The sequence below is a fragment of the Rhinatrema bivittatum genome, chromosome 5 (genome assembly GCF_901001135.1).
Source record: "Rhinatrema bivittatum chromosome 5, aRhiBiv1.1, whole genome shotgun sequence".
In the NCBI taxonomy this organism is placed as follows: domain Eukaryota; kingdom Metazoa; phylum Chordata; class Amphibia; order Gymnophiona; family Rhinatrematidae; genus Rhinatrema; species Rhinatrema bivittatum.
Genome location: NC_042619.1, coordinates 240,893,026 through 240,911,088, shown reverse-complemented (window position 1 = coordinate 240,911,088; position 18,063 = coordinate 240,893,026). Strand labels below are relative to the sequence as shown.

Below are 18,063 nucleotides of genomic sequence, written 5' to 3'. Positions count from 1 at the left end.
CCAAGCAAACTTCATTACGCTCCAGGATGCTTTCCTCATTCCATGGATGGAGGGCCTGCTCTACGCTTTCCTTCCCATTCCACTAATATCAAAGACAATACAAAAATGCATCAGAGATGCAGCGGACATGATTCTTATAGCCCCATCCTGGCCAAGGCAACCATGGTATGCGTATCTCATGCAACTATCCATTCACCCACCAATTCTACTGGAAAACCATCCCCAACTCCTAACTCAGGAGGGGAGATCCCTTCTTCATCCAATGCATCGATCCCTCCATCTGACAGCATGGAGATTGAACGGCACATACTAAATCATCTAGGACTTCCATCTCAACTTGAGAACGTTCTCATTGCATCCAGAAAACCGTCCACCAGGCGCAACTATGCCGGGAAATGGCGTCGTTACTCAGAATGGTGCAGACCAAAAAGTCTAGACCCTTACTCTACAATGATAAAATCTCCTGGAGTACCTCCACACTCTTTTCGCAGCGGGTCTAGCATATACTTCAGTTCAAGTGCATATCAGTGCAATTGCAGCTTTCCATCATGCTCATAACAAACTATCCATTTCCAACCACCCTTTAATCTCCAGATTCATGCGTGGCATACTGCATCTTAGACCACCCGTCACGAAGCAGCCTGTACCATGGAATCTCAATATTGTACTGGAACAATTAATGGTACCTCCCTTTGAACTTCTAGACTCCTGTCATGTCAAATACCTTACTTGGAAAACAGTATTCTTGGTGGCAGTAACATCAGCATGGAGAGTAAGCGAACTACAAGCCTTGCTTCACTACTCCCCTTACTTAGAGTTTTTTCAAAATAAGGTCACCCTTTGGCCACATCCTACCTTCCTTCCTAAGGTGGTATCAGCTTTTTCATATCAACCAGTCCATTACTCTTCCAATCTTCAAGTCTAAGCCTCATGCGAATGACAGAGAAACTTCTCCACTCCTTAGACTGTAAGAGAGCGCTGACTTATTACAAAGAACACATTCTGAATCCAGACCATCTCAGCTCTTCCTCTCCTTCAATCCAAATTCTCCAAACCAACCTGTCTCCAAGAGAACTCTGGCGAGTTGGTTGTCCCAATGTATAACGTTTTGCTACAATAAGCGCAACTTGCCATTGAATATGAGACCAAAAGCACACCAGATTAGAGCAACTGCAACGTCAGTTGCACATTACAGAAATGTTCCGCTGATTGACATTTGCAAAGCGGCAACTTGGTCTTCTTTCCACGCTTTCACAGCACACTACTGTCTAGAACAGCAGAGCTCTTCTGATGCAGCCATGGGTTCGGCAATTCTGTCAACCATGGCACTTTTTTGCATTAAAGGGTGGCGTCCTGACCTTCACAAGCAAAACACCTCAACACCACCCGGGAGCTTGGGACTCCCAGATAGCATGGCTAATTCAGTCTGCTATCGCTGGGAAAAAGCAAGTTTGCTTACCGTAAACTGTGTTTCCGTAGATAGCAGGATGAATTAGCCATGCGTTCCCGGCCCACCTCCCTAGACAGTCTACACATAAACTGAATCTACCTTTTTTCTATGTACTTCTCGCTTTGTTACAAGAGACTGAGGTAAATCGGCAATTGCGCGGGAACCTCACCGCGCAGCCGCACAGAGTTCAAAACTGTACTCTTTGAGAAAACTCCGCCTTCTGATCCGGTCGTGATGCTCCCAGACAGCATGGCTAATTCATCCTATCTACAAAAACACCGTTTACGGTAAGCAAACTTGCTTTTACCTACCCTTAAGAGATACATGGGTGTAACCTGCAAGGAGCGGCAGTTACTACCCTTAAGAGAAACATGGGGGGTAACCTGCATGGAGCGACAGTTACTACCCTTAAGAGAAACATGGGGGGTAACCTGCACGGAGCGGCAGTTACTACCCTTAAGAGCAACATGGGGGGTAACCTGCACGGAGCGGCAGTTACTACCTTGCGAAGCTTGCTGGGCACACTGGATGGACCATTTTGGTCTTTTTCTGCCATCATTACTATTTAAGGAAGTCTTACTTTAGGTATGAATGGTGACTACCAGTTTCAATTGAGCTGGAAGGAGCAAGAAGAAAATCCTGGGCCCCAAATCATCTTTTTTTATTCACTGCATCACCTAATGTGTGATTTGAAAAAGGATGCTGATGCCAGGTGAAAGAGTGAGCCAAAGTTCTCTCTGCTTCTCCCTCCCTTAAGTGATACAGGCCTGTCTCAAAATACTCACCCAAGCAGTCTCTCTTATTGTATCCAAGTACTTCAAGAGCAGGCATCAGCTCTTCTTCGATTGAGCTTGTGTAGCTTGCTGATGCTGCCTCCTTCCCTTGGGTCTGTATGGGCAGCAAACATTGCTTCCCCCTACCTTCGCTGATGGAGGCCACTGGCTCTAGCCATGCTCAGTATTCATGGCAGTTTATTAAAAATGCATACAGAGTGGCACACTGGGTTTTATGTTCAAGCAAGGTCTGAATTGACTTACCTCTGAGGGTTCCTTGTTGCTCATTTGAGCATCCATTTTGTGCTGCAGCATTTTAGGGACTAGGAAGAGGTACAGTGATAAGAGAACATGCTACCACTGACTGCTCTACTGCTACAACAAAATGCTCCTGGCATCTGCAAAAATCTCTTCAAAAGAAGCTTGCTCAGGCCCTGCTCGATTCACATGCTCACAAGCTGCTCACTTAGGCTATCAGAAAAATGCTTACATGCACTCCCATGGGTCCATTACTTGTGCGGGTACTTTTCTATCCCACATATTAAAACAGGTTCTAAAGAAAGGTCTTATTTTATAACAGCAGGCAATTTATAAGGGTAAGAAACAAAGTTGAACTATATTTAATACCACTTTTCAGTAACACTATATATTATTTCATACCTGCAAAAATGAGCACCATTTTTAGCAGAATGAGGCAGCAACATGAATATATCTTTTTTTTTTTTTTTTTAATTTCTCTTCAGTTCCAGCAGGGATCATTTTGAAACTATGTAGAAATGACCTTTGCTATGTCATATTTAGTTTATTTTTAAAGGAAGCGTGTGTAAACAAAGTATGAAACCAAGAAATTTCAGGTGTTGTTATACCAAAAGAAACAGACATTTAAAAATACAATGCATAATGGACCCTTGAGTCAAACCAAAAAAAAAAGAGCTCATTGAAACTAGTTACATTTATTTCATTATTACACCATGTTTTTCACAGGATATGTGGATATTGGAGTTTTAATACTGGATTTCTATGAAGTATATGGTCAGAAATATATGCCATAGAAGCACTGAAGTTCTTACATATAGTCAGAGCAACTTACCACAGAGGACAAAGAATCCAAGAAACCAGGTTATTTCACCTTTTTTAGTATGGTACTTGTACAGTTTCCATTAGTACAGTTTCCTGTACAGTTTCCATTAGTGGCTATTTTCTCAGTAATACACATAATAGCTATGTATAGAATCTGCTTTCTTGATTTCCTGTATTAAGTTATACTTTCATTCATATTTTGTATCTTGAAAACTCAGCAATCCTGTAAACCTTGTTGATGTGCTGCATATTAAGGACATTTAAGACAGTAGTTTATAATCAGAAGAAATATTCAACAAATAACATACTGATTACAGAACTGCAATGTGCACCACACAAATAATTAAACAGAAAGATCAGTTCTGCTAAGCTAGGATACAAATATTCAAACTGTATTCACAGGTTTTAACCAGGTAAATCACGTCAATATAGACAGTCTGGCACAGTAATGCTGCCTTAAAAAATGAAAGCACAGTATAAACCACGCACAAGTCACTTCCCCAGGCAAAAAACAGGTTTTGCATTTACTGCGTGCTGTTCAAGAGTGAAATATTGTACAAAAGTTTTATTATCTGATAAATCCAAGAGCGTAGAAATTCCAGTTCTTCTTTTGCCCTTCATTGTATGTGCTTCAGTTGACTGTTCTACTCTTGGTTTGAAGTGTTTAAGTGAAAAGTGAATTGGTTTGAAAGGCATGATATGAGGAAATCAAGCAATTAAAAATGACAAAACTTATCTTTTTGCTGCTTTGCATCAGTTGACAGTAGAGGGTAACTATAATAAAGCAGTATATACTACAGCACAAACATTTTAATATGCATTGTAAGATGTGAAATGTTCAACTTATAGTGGGAAGCACTAGGAAAAATGATGTGGATTTGACTGTCATGAGGAGGAGTGAAGAGTATGAACAATTGTTAATGTACAGAGTTCTAGAAAGCTCTCTATAATCCTCAATGTGGGAAAATTGGATACAGTTAATGATTATTACAATGCTTGATATACTGTGATTTTTTTTTAATTATAGCTCTTAAGATAATGGAGTTCTGTGCCCCCTTTCCTATTTTACAAGCTATTGCTTTGCTAGTGTATTAGTTGGGAAGGATTTTATTTCTTTAGGAAGCAGGTTTTTAAGTTAAGTATGTTTGGAGCAGAAATGTGTGTTTCGGATAAAGTTCTGAACATTAAAGAACAATTAAGATTTAGAATTGTAATAAGAAATGTTGCTAGGTGTATTTGAACCTTAAATGAGATTGAGCATACTGATGGTATTTCCGGCTGGCAGCGGTGCAGCAGTAACAGATGATAGCTGAAGCCTTTTCTCCGCAAGCTAGGCAGCACACACGCCATGTATTATTGTTTTGCAAAGTAGAGGAGAGAGTAGATTTAACACATACAGCATACTCTGCAGGTTGATTTAAGGCTCAGGATCTACAGCAGGGACGGTGACTGCTCAGCTTCTAAACAGCCTGCAGCACATACAGTGAAGGAACCTTACACAAAGGAGAGATGGACATCAAGGAGCTCACTTGTGCTTCCACAGTTAGTGTATGAGTGTGAGATCAGTACATAACCTTCACTCATCCAGTTAATTGCTGCAGAGTTGAAAGAAAACCAATCCTAGAAGAGCAGGGTAACCAACAGAAAGGAAAAACACTGACCCAAATAACCTGCTCTCAACAGCTTTACTCTAGGATTTAGTTTTTCAAAGCAAGTGCTGAGCTAAAAAACATAGCAACACTGTAAATTAAAAAAAAACCCAAAAAAACAAAAGTGCTACATAGCATGTACTAAAAATGGCTCTGTGAAATACAACAAAACACACAGGTTCTAGAATTGAAATTCTGTCTGTGATGGCTCCGAGATGGCCATTTACTGCTTTGTATACTGCAATTAAGAATCAGGTGATACATTTCTAACAGTATCTCCCGACTGTAAAGCTTGGTTTTCTTTAATTTTCTAAATCATGTGATTATGGTATTTGAACTATAGTTTTACGTCTTGTATACTTTCACAACCTTCGTGGCCTTTTGCATTCTGATTTCATGAAACATCAGCAGTTCTTTGGTAAGTATGAGTTCAAGAACACTTCAGAGAGACAGGAGGATCTACAAGTTACAAGACTGCAAACCTTTTTTTTTTTTTTACATTTTCATTTTGAGTGAAAATGTGCAAATGTGCAATTGCATCAGATACCTTACTTTTTATATTTAATGAGATCTTTATATATTCCAATTAAGTATACTCTGAGCTCCTAATACTAGTCTTGCAAATTCTAAATGAAGCTCATTTTTACCTAACTATAGATATGCATGGGTGTATGTGTGTGTTTATATAAATTCAGTGTTTTGTAAATATATTAACTTTTTATGAATAAAGATAGGGATCAGTGCACTAAACAATAAGATAAATTATTGCACACAATATTTTCCAATGCCCAACTATTCTTTTGAAATGTTACACCAACACACCTTGTAAGTTAGGGATTTTATCTGTCAGCATATTCTTGTGTTGATGAAACATTAGGCGCAAATAAGGTGGAAGGCCGAGTAAGGGACATGGTGCCAGTTACTGATCTGGATGGGATGGGAGGAGCAGGTGGTCTTCTTGCAGGCAGTGTAACGAAGGAAGCAGAAGAATTTCTATCCCAGTTATTACTGAATGCAAAGTTAGAGCCCGCAAATATATTTTGTTCCATGTTCATTCGTTGTGGAAAAGTTTGTGTGGAACCAGGTTTTTTCACTTCAGACATCTCTTTAGGAGACATGGTCAATTTTACACTGAAATCGTCATCGTCAAAAGTTACCCAACCTTTTGGTTTGATATTTTCAAATGTTGAAGATGTGGTGGTTAATGAAAATGTTTCCTTGGATTGATGCGCAGAAAATGAAGACTTATTCTTCCTGGGTTCAGAAGGACTTATATCATTTAAAGCTTTGCAGGTCATGGATCCTTCTGCTGACAGATGTGCAGTTACTGGCAGTTCTTGGGTCATAAGTGGATTTTCAGTTTGAGCAGTTCTTCCAGTAAAAGGATTTGTGCAGTTTATTCCAGCGTTCATTGCATCAGTGAATGGGTTTGGAGAGATGCGTACATTTTCCTGGGATCTGCTATGAGCTGGGCTAGGAAGCATGGTTGATGTGCAACTTACTGCATTTATGGGATTCACACTCTTGTGTGTTGCAGTAGGAAACCCCCCAGAGTTTTTTTGATCTAAAGCTGTACCAGGTGACGTACGAATCAGTGTCTCATTTTTTGATGTAGGAAGCAGATCTATCGACAGATCTATAAAAGGGCCATTGCAGAATTGTGATTCAACTTTAATGCCATTGACTCCATTTGTTCTAACCTGAAAACAAAAGATCATTAAGGGTTATATTTCACGTTCTTTTCGAACAAGGAACATAAGATTAGCTATGGCTATTTTTCTTTGATTTAAATGACAAGATAGTTTTTGAAACTTTAACAGAAATCTTAATAGAGCTCTGAAAATACTGCCACAATAATTGTTTGTACTCTGCTGCTGTGACAATGAAGTCTGATTTCTCTTTATCTGTCAGGGTCCCTTGAGGTTCTATTCTTGGCCTTTCACTCTAACTGGCTTCAGATCACTCACTTCTAATCAGGGCTGCAAGTATCATTGCTTCGCTAATGACACTCTGATTTTTCCTTTTCTTCTCCATCCCCTATCATTTCTGCCTCTCTCTCTTCCTGCTTTTACATTCCTCCCCTGAATGCTGCTAAAACCAACATTCTGTTCTTCTCTGCTAAAAATTCCATCTCTTGCCCCTTTTGGGGCCTTCTCACCATTGATTCCATACCTTCTCCGATTCTGCCAGAAACCTTGCTGCTGTCCTCAGTCTTTATCTTCTTTCCCTACACCTATCTAAACTTGGTCATGAGCTATTGAATATTTGTCCATTCCTTCCCCCTTACCCCCACGTGTTGTTTCCTTCTACAGGCTCTCTTTGTTTCACATTCAAATTACTGCAAAGCTGTCCTTGATGGTTTATATCTGACTCTCCTTTGTGCCCCCTCAAGATCGTTCAGATCTTAGCTTCTCTCTTGCAAGCCGATACAGAACAGTGTGCTGGGCTGAGCGCACTGTTTAGCCCCGTTTGACCACGCATTTTACACGCGCTATTATTACTCCTTATACTGTAAGGGCTAATAGCAAGTGGAAAACGCACGGCCAAACCCCCCCCCCCCCAAATTAATAGCGCTCATCGCATACAAATACATGTTGATAAGCCTATTAGTTATACCCATGGGATACTGAAAGTAAAATGTGCTATTTTAGTCTCAGAAATTAACGCCTTCCCAAAGGCAGGCGTTAATCAGGAACACCACCAGGAAAGGTGTACAGAAAAGCAGAAAAAACTGCCTTTCTGTACATCCTCCAACATAATATCATGGCGATATTAAATCGGAGGGCCCCCCCTAAAAAAAAAAAGCTGTCCGCTGGCCCGCGGGTTGGAAAACGGACGCTCAATTTTGCCGGCATCCGTTTTCCGAACCCATGGCTGTCGGCGGATTCGACAACAGACGCTGATAAAATTAGGCGTTGGTTGTCAGACCCGCTGACAGCCGCCGCTTCCACTTATAAGGAGGCGCTAGGGATGCGCTCGTGTCCCTAGTGCCTCCTTATTAACGTGGGCCCTAATTTAAATAAAGAATCGCGTGCCCAGGAGAGGTGCCTGGGCACGCATCTGGAGAGCGGGCGCTCGCCTCGGAGCGCCCGCTCTCCCGCAGAGTTTATTGAATCGGCCTGTTGGTCTTTAACTTCAACATTCCTGCGCCTCTTCTACTTGCTCCTTTGTGCTAGTTACCCGTCAAACTAAGGTGCTAACTGAAAATTCTCACTCATATACATTTAAATGCCTTCCTGATCTCACCTAACCCTACCTTTCTTCTTTCATTTGCCAGTACTACCGCTCACATAGCCTTTGCTCCTCCAACCATACATTGCTTCTGTGCACACCTTAGCCAGTCTCTGTGCCTGCCACATACCAGTTCTCCTACCTTGGGAACAAGCTGCCTTAAAGTATCCAAGAGGCTATGCCCACCTTTTTACACCAGCTTTCATGAAATCACTTGTACCACAGTTTATATATTAAAATGCTGTAAGGCTCCCTGTGCTAGGGCACCATATAAATGCAAAATAAATAAAAATAAATGTAATTACATCATACTCCCAAGAATAATCTTTCTTTAGCATATACACAAGGCAAATAATTAATGTTAAACCGCAGTGATGTGAAATTATTCCTGATGGTGTAATTTAGGTCATTAAGCTTCATGCAAATACTTTACAAATACAGCAAATATACCAGGGTTATTTTTTCATACAGTAATAGATGACAAAAACTATAGCATATCCTAATGGTAGCATTTTGTCAAATTAAAGCATGCAGAAGAAGCAAAGTACTATATTCTGATGCAAGGTAATGTTTTTACCCAGCCTCTGTATGTATATGCTAAAGATTTTTGGATTTTATTAGACAATTTGTATATTTAAAAATAGAATGTGCTCTACTAAATAAGGCATCCTGAGCAGTAGTTTTATTTTACTGGATACTTTGTGGGTTTTTTATAGGCTGCTCACTTTTGAAACATAAAAATACAGCCAAATAAAACTTAAGTCTCACTACATACAGAATAAATAAATTAAACATTCTTCCAGTCTGTTTAGATTTTTCAGTTATTTTGATAAACTTCTGATGCCTCATTTGTTAAAAATTCACATTTAAAGTGCAATGAAATGGAAAAAGAAAGGTGGATATGTTAATTCTCAGGCACCTCCGACTCCTAAGATGTATTACAGGCGATGTGGCTATGGAGAGTCGGGGAAAGCACAGAGGGCTGTTAACACAGGAAAACCCATGGGAGGGAGCTATACATTCTTCTGCAGACATTGACATGGAAAATGGTAGAATCTTGGTCATGGATGACTTTACCGTCTGCTGAGACAGAAAGTAACCAGAAAACCTAGCAAACAATGTGACAATCAAAGATTCTTTTGTACTGCTGGCAGTGGTAGGAATGATTTTTTTCTGCACCCTGAAATAAGATCCTAAGGAGCAAGGATGCTACCTGAAAACATGATTAGGAAGTTGATTAAAAGGGAGCAACTAAATATGAAAAAAAAAATAGTAGATCCAATTTGGCTGCTACCTTGGACGGAAACTTTCAAGGTGGTGTGTGCGCACGCTTCAGCGCACCCAGGTACGCAGTCATTTTATAACATACTCGCGCATATGCATGCATGTTATAAAATACCCTGGCCGTGCGCACATGTGCTCCATATTTTAAGTGGGCGTGCGCACGTGTGCGCAAATCCTTCTCCCTTCTGTGAACTGGAATTTTAAAAAGGGGTGCACGCCGACACCATGCTCAGTGCATCCAGAGTTTTCCCAGCTAAGAGAGAGGTCCCTCCAACCCCCCCTCCCCCCATTTGATCGCCTTCACTTCTCCCCGGTTAGCCCCGACCCTTAAAATCCCACAGATCTGCCTAGTTTTCTTTAAATTTTAACTTGCACGGCATCCACAAAGCTACATGGCAGGGGGCCTCAGCATGCACCTGGTGGCATTAATATTTATGTGCGCATCTTAGCTTCACGCCCTGAAACGCCCATGTCCCGCTTTGAAAACTTTTGAGACGTACGTGCTGTGGGAGATGTTATCTCAGTGGCTTTTAAAATCCAGTCTGTGCGCGCAAGCCCAACTTCTTTGCACATCCCCTAATTAATGCATGTGGCAGGCTTTTAAAATTCACCTCAAAGTGTGTACAAATACATATTTTATGAAATCTCATCTTTAAGTACTATTTTATGTTTATTTAGGATTCTGGTGAGGGCTTTTCCCATTTACAACATAAGAAAAATCCTTACTCCTGATTGAAATCTTCAATTATCCATGTACCTCCCTGGGAAAGGACAATTAGGACAATGCACTTGGCTGATAAAACTCCCCAAGTTAAAAGCTAAAATTGGGACTGTAGCTGTACAGCCATGCTGCTAAAATGTTATTTATAATGGTGGAAGAGAAATTAGTAAGCATGCATACTCATATATAAAATGGTAAAGAAAAGGCTATTACAATATTGTCTTACCTTAACAGAAGCATGGTGGTAACCTGCATGGAACAGAGGTTACTACCATATGCAAATTGTTGGACAGACTCAATGGACCATTTGTTCTTTATCTGCCATCATTACTATGTTACTGTGTATGTTATGTCCTAAATACCCTGGACAGTCCCATATTTATTGAGGGATCTGGCCCTATGTGTTTGTACAGTTTTTCAGTTTAGTCAGAATAATTAAAAACTATGCACAAACATGCCTGTGAAGAATAAACCAAAGCACAAGTTTTTGTCCATGCCTGTTCATCTTGTAATATTCAATTGTATTAGCTTTTACTATTGCAATTCTTGTGCATGTTGGTGAAATTAAATGCATTCAACTTGAGAGCAGGGCTGGAAAGAAAATGTTGGCAGATATTTAATCATATTAATTGCTATGCTCTTGTGTTTAGTTCAATAGCTCATCACAAACATTGGTTTAAGTTCCAAATCTTAAGACTTTATTGGTCAATAGCTGTGGCATTTTCACCTGGATCAAATGACTAAAGCTATACAGATTAACTCAAACTAATATCTTCTCTTGGCTCAGTGGTGGTTAGAACTGTCAAGACATTTATCTGTTTTCTTTTTTAGCGGATATTATGAATGCAAAATAATTAAAGGTGGTTGGGTTTTTTTAAATGAATAATTCATTCTGCTGTCACTTAAACCAGAGAAATGTCACTAAGAACTCCCAATCTGATAGTGGGAGGAAGAGATTCAATAGTTTTGAAGAAAAAAACACAAATTTTCAAAGGGCTATGCATGTAAAGGAAAATTAGTTCTTACCTGTTCATTTTCGTTCCTGTAGTACCACAGATCAGTCCAGACAGTGGGTTGAGCCTCCTTTCCAGCAGGTGGAGACAGACAAACTTGAAGGATGCCCTATATCAGGACAGAGCCTATCCTCTACCCCTTCAGTATAACGTATGTCAAAGCATAAAACAACAAACCCAAGAATAGGATCAAGCAAGTAACTGTAAAGCTCAACGGAGCAAATATAGAATAATGTAGAAAAACATGGTATACCTATACGCTCTTGCATCAACTTGGTATAAGAAAACGACCAAGGCTTCCGGTGTAATTGCTCAGTAATCTTGCACAAAGAAATATATGAAAATCTGCCGACCTGCAAGAAAACAAGCTTCAAGAGGACAGAAGACAGACAGGGAAGGGCGTCTGGACTGATCCGTGGTACTACAGGAACGAAAATGAACAGGTAAGAACTAATTTTCCTTTCCTGTATGTACCCGGATCAGTCCAGACAGTGGGATGTACCAAAGCTTCCCTAAACTGGGTGGGACCGAGACAGTCCCGCTCAAAGCACTTGCCGCCCAAAGGAACCGAACACCGGAGCGTGTACATCCAGATGGTAGTGCCGAGCAAAAGTGTGCAGAGTCGTCCAAGTGGCGGCCCTGCAAATCTCCTGCGGGGAGACAGATTGACTCTCCGCCCAAGAAGTAGCCTGAGAACGCAGAGAATGGGCCTTCAGACTCTCAGGAAGCGGACTACCTTGACAAAGATACACCGAGGAAATGGCTTCCTTCAACCACCGTGCAATTGTGGTCTTAGAAGCCTGTTTACCGTGGTTGGGACCACTCCAAAGGACGAAGAGATGGTCCGATACCCGGAAGTCATTAGTGACCTGGAGATAACGAAGCAAGACTCGTTTTACATCTAGCCGACGAAGGTCGCCACCTGCCGTACCCGCAATCTCCTCTGGAGAGAACGCTGGGAGTTCTACAGACTGGTTGACATGAAAAGCGGAGACAACCTTAGGCAAGATGGAAGGAACCGTCCTGAGAGAAACCCCGGAATCCGAGAAACGCAAGAAGGGCTCCCGACAGGACAGTGCCTGAAGCTCGGAAATATGGCGAGCAGAGGAAATAGAGACCAGAAAGACGAAAGACAGTCCTTAGAGTAAGATCCTTGAGCGTAGCGTGGCGAAGAGGCTCGAAGGGAGCCGCACAGAGAGCACGAAGGACTAGGTTGAGACTCCACGACGGACACGTGGCCCGAGAGGGGGGGCGGAGATGTCTAACGCCCCTCAGGAAACGAATCACGTCAGGGTGAGCTGACCATCCACCCGACCCAGGAGAGAGCCGAGCGCAGAGACTTGAACGCGAAGAGAACTGAAGGAGAGGCCCTTAGAGAGACCCTTCTGAAGAAAAGAAAGAATCAAAGGAATCGAGGCGGAGCGCGCAGGGACACCCGCCTTTGTACACGTGGACTCAAAAACTTTCCAGATGCGCACAGAGGCCTGGCTTGCAGCAGGGTGGAGATTACCTCCTCCCTATAACCTTTGCGCCTCAGGCGACGCCGTTCAAAAGCCAGGCCGCAAGACAGAAGCAATCGGCCTGGTCGAAATATACAGGCCCCTGCCGGAGGAGACGAGGAAGATGACCGAGGCGCAGGGGGCCAGTCCACCGCTAGATTGATGAGATTCGCGAACCACGGCCTTCGCAGCCACTCGGGAGCGACGAGAATCACCGGTTCCCGGTGGAGCTCTATTCTCCTGAGAACTTTCCCCACCAGTGGCCACGGGGGAAACACGTACAGAAGGACGTCTGCTGGCCAAGGTAGAGCCAGAGCATACACGCCCTCTGTGCCGTGCTCCCTCCAGCGGCTGAAGAACCGATTGGCCTTAGCATTGCGCAGAGTCGCCATGAGGTCGAGGTGAGGAGGACCCCACCTGTCCACTATCAGAGCCATGGCCGCGTCCGAGAGCTCCCACTCTCCCGGATCGAGCGACTGCCGGCTGAGGAAGTCGGCTTGAACATTGTCTCTTCCGGTGATGTGAGAGGCCGCAAGGCACAGTAGGTGACGCTCCGCCCAAGCGAGGAGACGGCTGGCTTCTAAGGCTACAGGGGACTGCGAGTGCCCCCTTGGCGATTGATGTAGGCGACTGTGGTGGAGTTGTCGGACAGGACTCGTACTGCCTTGCCACGGATCAGGGGAAGGAACTCCTGAAGAGCCAGGCGGACTGCCCAAGTTTCCAGTCGATTGATGTGCCAGCGCGACTGAGTCTGCGATCATGTCCCCTGGGTGGACTGAGAAAGGCAGACCGCACCCCAGCCCAACAGGCTGGCGTCCGTGGTCACTATCGTCCACTGTGGAGCTTGAAGAGGCATCCCTTGCAGAAGATGAGGAAGAGACACCACCACTGTAATTCGTCGGCAGTAGAATCCAAGAACAGGAGGACTACGTGGAACTGCTCCGACACTGGCTGCCAACGGGACAGCAAAGCTTTCTATAACGGACGCATATGAGCAAAAGCCCAGGGGACAAGGTCGATGGTAGAAGCCATGGATCCCAGGACTTGGAGATAATCCCAGGCTGTCGGGGAAGGTAGGGCAATCAAAGTCTGGACCTGATCGATCAGCTTGAGGCTCGCGCCCGAGGTAAGAAAACCTTGCCTACTCAGGTGTCGAAGTGGGCTCCCAGAAATTCCAACTCCTGGGAGGGCTGAAGCTTGCTCTTGGAAAAGTTCACTATCCACCCGAGAGAGGCAAGGAGCTCCAAGACGCGATCCACCGCCCGCTGGCAAGAGGTCTCCGACTTGGCCCTGATGAGCCAATCATCCAGATAGGGATGGACGAGAATCCCCTCCCAGCGCAAGGCCACCGCTACTACTACCATGACCTTCGTGAAGGTGTGAGGAGCGGTCGCGAGGCCGAAGGGGAGAGCTTGAAACTGGAAGTCCTGGTTGAGAATGTGGAATCGGAGATACTTCTGAAAGTCGCGGTGAATGGGAATATGAAAATAAGCTTCTGCGAGATCGAGGGAAGCAAGTAACTCTCTGGGGCGGACCGCCGCAATGACCGCCCGCAGGGTTTCCATGCGGAAGTGGGGGATCTTGAGAGCCCGATTGATCCTCTTGAGGTTCAATATTGGGCGGAAGGACCTGTCCTTTTTGGGCATGGTGAAGTAAATAGAATACTGGCCGGCGCCAATTTCCCTTTCCGGGACTGGGACCACTGCTCCCAGGTCCAGAAGCTTGGAGAGAGTCTGGACCACCGCGTCCCTCTTGGCCCGGCCGCAAGGCGAGAAAAGAAAGAGATCTGGAAGTTCCCTGACGAGGTCGAAAGCGTACCCCCGTCTCTGATAATGTCGAGGACCCACTGATCCAACGTGATCTTGACCCATTCCTCGAAGAACAGGGAGAGGCGTCCGCAGAGGTAAGGAACAGAGGAATGGGTCGGCTGAACTTCATTGCGTGGCAGGTTTAGCGGTGGCACGCACGGGCTGGCCCTCGCGAAAGGGCCGTCTGCCACGAAAGGACCCCCTCGCAGAACCGCCCCGCCCCCGAGGAGCGAATCGACGCTGGCCCCTGAAACGAGAGGCCGCGAAAGATTGGGAAGACTTAGGGCGGTCCTCTGGGAGCTTATGGACCTTGTTGTCAGCCAAGGAGTCCATAAGCTTCTCGAGATCCTCGCCAAAGAGCATCTTACCTTTGAAGGGCAGCGTGCCCAGCCGGGTCTTCGAGGACTGATCAGCCAACCAGTGGCGTAGCCAAAGGAGCCTCCGGGCCGCCACTGCCGAAACCATCGCCTTCGCCTGGACACGGACCAGATCGTAGAGGGCATCCGATACGTAATCGGTTACTGCCTCCAGACTTTCGGCTTGTTCTGCCTCACCTGGCAGAAGCTCCCGGGCGCAGAGTAACTGTTGGACCCACTGGAGGCCCGGTCGCATCATGAGACTGCTACAGCAAGACGCCCGGACCCCGAGGGCCAGAACGTTGAAGATGCGCTTCAGGTGAGCCTCCAGCTTACGATCTTGTGAATCCTTCAAGGCTGTGGAACCTTCCACCGGAATCGTGGTGTGCTTGGCCACTGCAGAAACATAAGAATCCACCGATGGATATCGCAACACCTCCAAGCCCTCCTCCGGGAGGGGATAGAGCTTATCCATCGCACGCCCCACCCAAAGCGCACCCTCAGGAGCCTCCCATTCCCACAGGATAAGGAGCTTAAGCATGGGGTGGAAGGGAAAGGCCGAGGCCGGAGCCCGGAGCCCTCCCAGAACCGGGTTCATATCCTTAGGGAGCGAGGCCATGAGATTATCCACGGAGGGACTCTCCAGACCCAGCTCCTGCAAAACAAAAGGGAGGAGGGGCTCTAATTCCTCCTTACAAAAAAGACGGAGGGCTCTAGAGTCATCCCCCTCTGGGGGGGGCATCCGCCGAATCAGAGGAAGCAGTGGGGTCCGAGAACATGGGAGACATCAGGGGGGGGGGGGGGGGGAAGGGGGGAGCACCCCCGGGACCACCCGCACCCGAACTGGTCCCTGGGGCTCCGCGGCCGGTCCAGTGGTCAACGGCGCTGAACGAGGGATTTTTGGTGGGGGGGGGCAAAGGAGGGGGCTTTCGTCCAGCTCATGCAGGCTAGCTAGATAAGATTTGTGCATGAGGACGAAATCCGCTGAAAAAGGGACCCTGGATTTGGCGGGGGGGGGGGGGGGGGGTAGGGGGGGCAAGGGAAGGTCAGGACCCCCCCCTCCTGGGCACCCGTGGGGGCCAAATCGGGGGTTAAATCAAAAAAATCTGGCCCCCCAGCCCCAGGGAGCACTGAAATCGGCCCCGATGAAAAATCCAAAATGGCGGTCGTTCCCGGGCTCTGCCGACCCGGGAAAGGCCTAGCCATGCTGGGAGGAGTGGAGCCCCGGGCTAAATTTGCTTGTCCTGTCGAGGAGGGACCTTCCCCACCCAGCAGGCAAGCAGTGCAGAGGCCCTGCTGCGAAAAACGCGAAGAGGGCAGCCCACAAGAAAGACAGGCTGCCAGCCGGGACATAGCTAAGCCGCGTCTGAAGAAAAAAAAGCTGAAAAGAAAAAAAGCTTGATTGACAGCCTGCACAGCAGGAGAGAGCAGGCGGGAAACCTGCTGCCTTCTGCTTCTCTGGCTGCCGGTTCTAGCCCTACTCTGACTAGAAAAAAATAAAAAAGCTGGTCAACTGCTGCAAATAAGTTAGAGGTAGGTGAGTACCTGCAACTTATTGAAAGTTTGAAACTTTTAAACTCCTTTTTTTTTTTTTTTAAAACCCTCTCGGCAGCCAGAGGGGGAACGAGGCCCGGAGAGCGTCGGTCCCCACACCTGGATGCATCCACGGACTCAGGACTATGCAGGGAACCCCCTCCTGCAAAAGGGGCAAAGCCCCCCTGAGCCGGGCAAGAGCTGGGAGACAGACGTCTCCCACACAAAAACAGTAAAAGCACTAAAAGAAGGCAAATTTTCCTTCATAGATTTTTCCTTTGTTTCTAAAACTAGCGGGAATCAAAAGAACTACTTGCTTGAGCCGAAAAAGAAAGAAGAAGAGGCTGACTAGCCTACAGCAGAGAACCGAAGGGGAGATGCTGCACCTGCTGGAGACAGACGAATACTGAAGGGGTAGAGGATAGGCTCTGTCCTGATATAGGGCATCCTGCAAGTTTTAGTCTGTCTCCACCTGCTGGAAAGGAGGCTCAACCCACTGTCTGGACTGATCCGGGTAAGTACAGGAAATTTCAGGGTTTAGGCAAGAGGCTCGTATGTGCTACGTGCATTTTACAATGGGCCCGGCCACGCATGTAAACCCCGGTATGCGCAGAAGTGCTGGCCAAGGGAAAAGGGGCGGGCTGGGCAGCGCCAATAGCTGCTGTGCGGGGAAGTGCATACTGGCAGCTGGCCCGTGCACGGAGATTACTTCTGCTCCGGAGGAGCAGTAAGTATTAAAATGAAAAAAAATTAGGGATAGTTAGGGTAGGTTTAGGGGGAGGAGAGGAAGGATAGAGTTAGGTGTAGAAAAGTTCCCTTCCAGTCTGCTCCTTAATTGGAGCAGACTGGGAGAGGCTCAATTGCGTTGCCACGTGTTGCTTTGTAAAATCCCCCCCCAACGTGCATGTGCGCTGCTTTTAAAATCAACCCTTTGGTGCAGGATTCCTACCACTTGCAGGACTAATTTGGGCTATTTCAGAAAGACAGCCTTAGTTACTATGATGAAAAGTTATCCTCCCCCTCATTAAGGTTTTGACATAAGCCAATTTTGGTTAATATAATAAAGTGAAACTAACATTTTCTACAATACTAACACATATAACAAAAAAAACCTTTCAAAACAAAAAATGATGAGGAAAACAAGTTAAAAAGGAAATGTTATGGCATGATTAAAGCTGTGCATTTGTCATGCTTATTGAAGTTATAAAGATATCTCCAAATGTTTCCCTCTTTTCATCTGTTTTTTTTTCTGGGGCGGGGTGAGAGGATAATGTTTGAAATTTTCTTTTCTTTTGGTCTAAAAAGACTGAAAGGCACCCTGGAAAGTGGCAAAATCCAAGACAAGCATTTGGATTGGCAAGCCACATAGGTGATGAGCCCAGACTTGCTGCAACTTTGCCCAGAATTTTACCATGACAAAATTACAGCCACAGACATGAGAGTCAATTATGAACATGAGAAAAATGGTTTCTAAAATGGGTGACGGATGTATGAAGCCTGAAAAGATCCATACATCTTATTTACCAACACATTTTTATTAAGCTGACATAGAAGATGCTTAAATAATCAGGTACCTGTTACCCTGATGGTTGCTCCTGCTTGTGAGAAAAAGATGGATATTAAAGGAAAAAAATTAGGAGGAAAATTATAAAGCAACTATACAACC

The 18,063-nt window shown here is 45.1% G+C and overlaps 1 protein-coding gene across 9 annotated transcripts in view; it reads right to left on the bottom strand.

Moving 5' to 3' along the window:
• Nucleotides 1-3,157: 3,157 nt before the first annotated feature.
• Nucleotides 3,158-18,063, bottom strand: part of SYNJ1 (synaptojanin 1) — a 222,428-nt gene continuing 207,522 nt past the window's right edge. For 5 of the 9 annotated variants that reach the window (XM_029603578.1, XM_029603579.1, XM_029603581.1 and 2 more), the window contains one exon: nucleotides 3,158-6,652. In XM_029603578.1, coding sequence (XP_029459438.1) covers nucleotides 5,792-6,652 — 861 coding nt within the window. In that variant the 3' untranslated portion in view covers nucleotides 3,158-5,791. Of the gene's footprint in view, nucleotides 6,653-10,414; nucleotides 10,780-17,959; nucleotides 17,996-18,063 lie in introns of those variants that run through there. The other 4 variants (XM_029603583.1, XM_029603585.1, XM_029603584.1 and 1 more) reach the window with 2 other exon arrangements.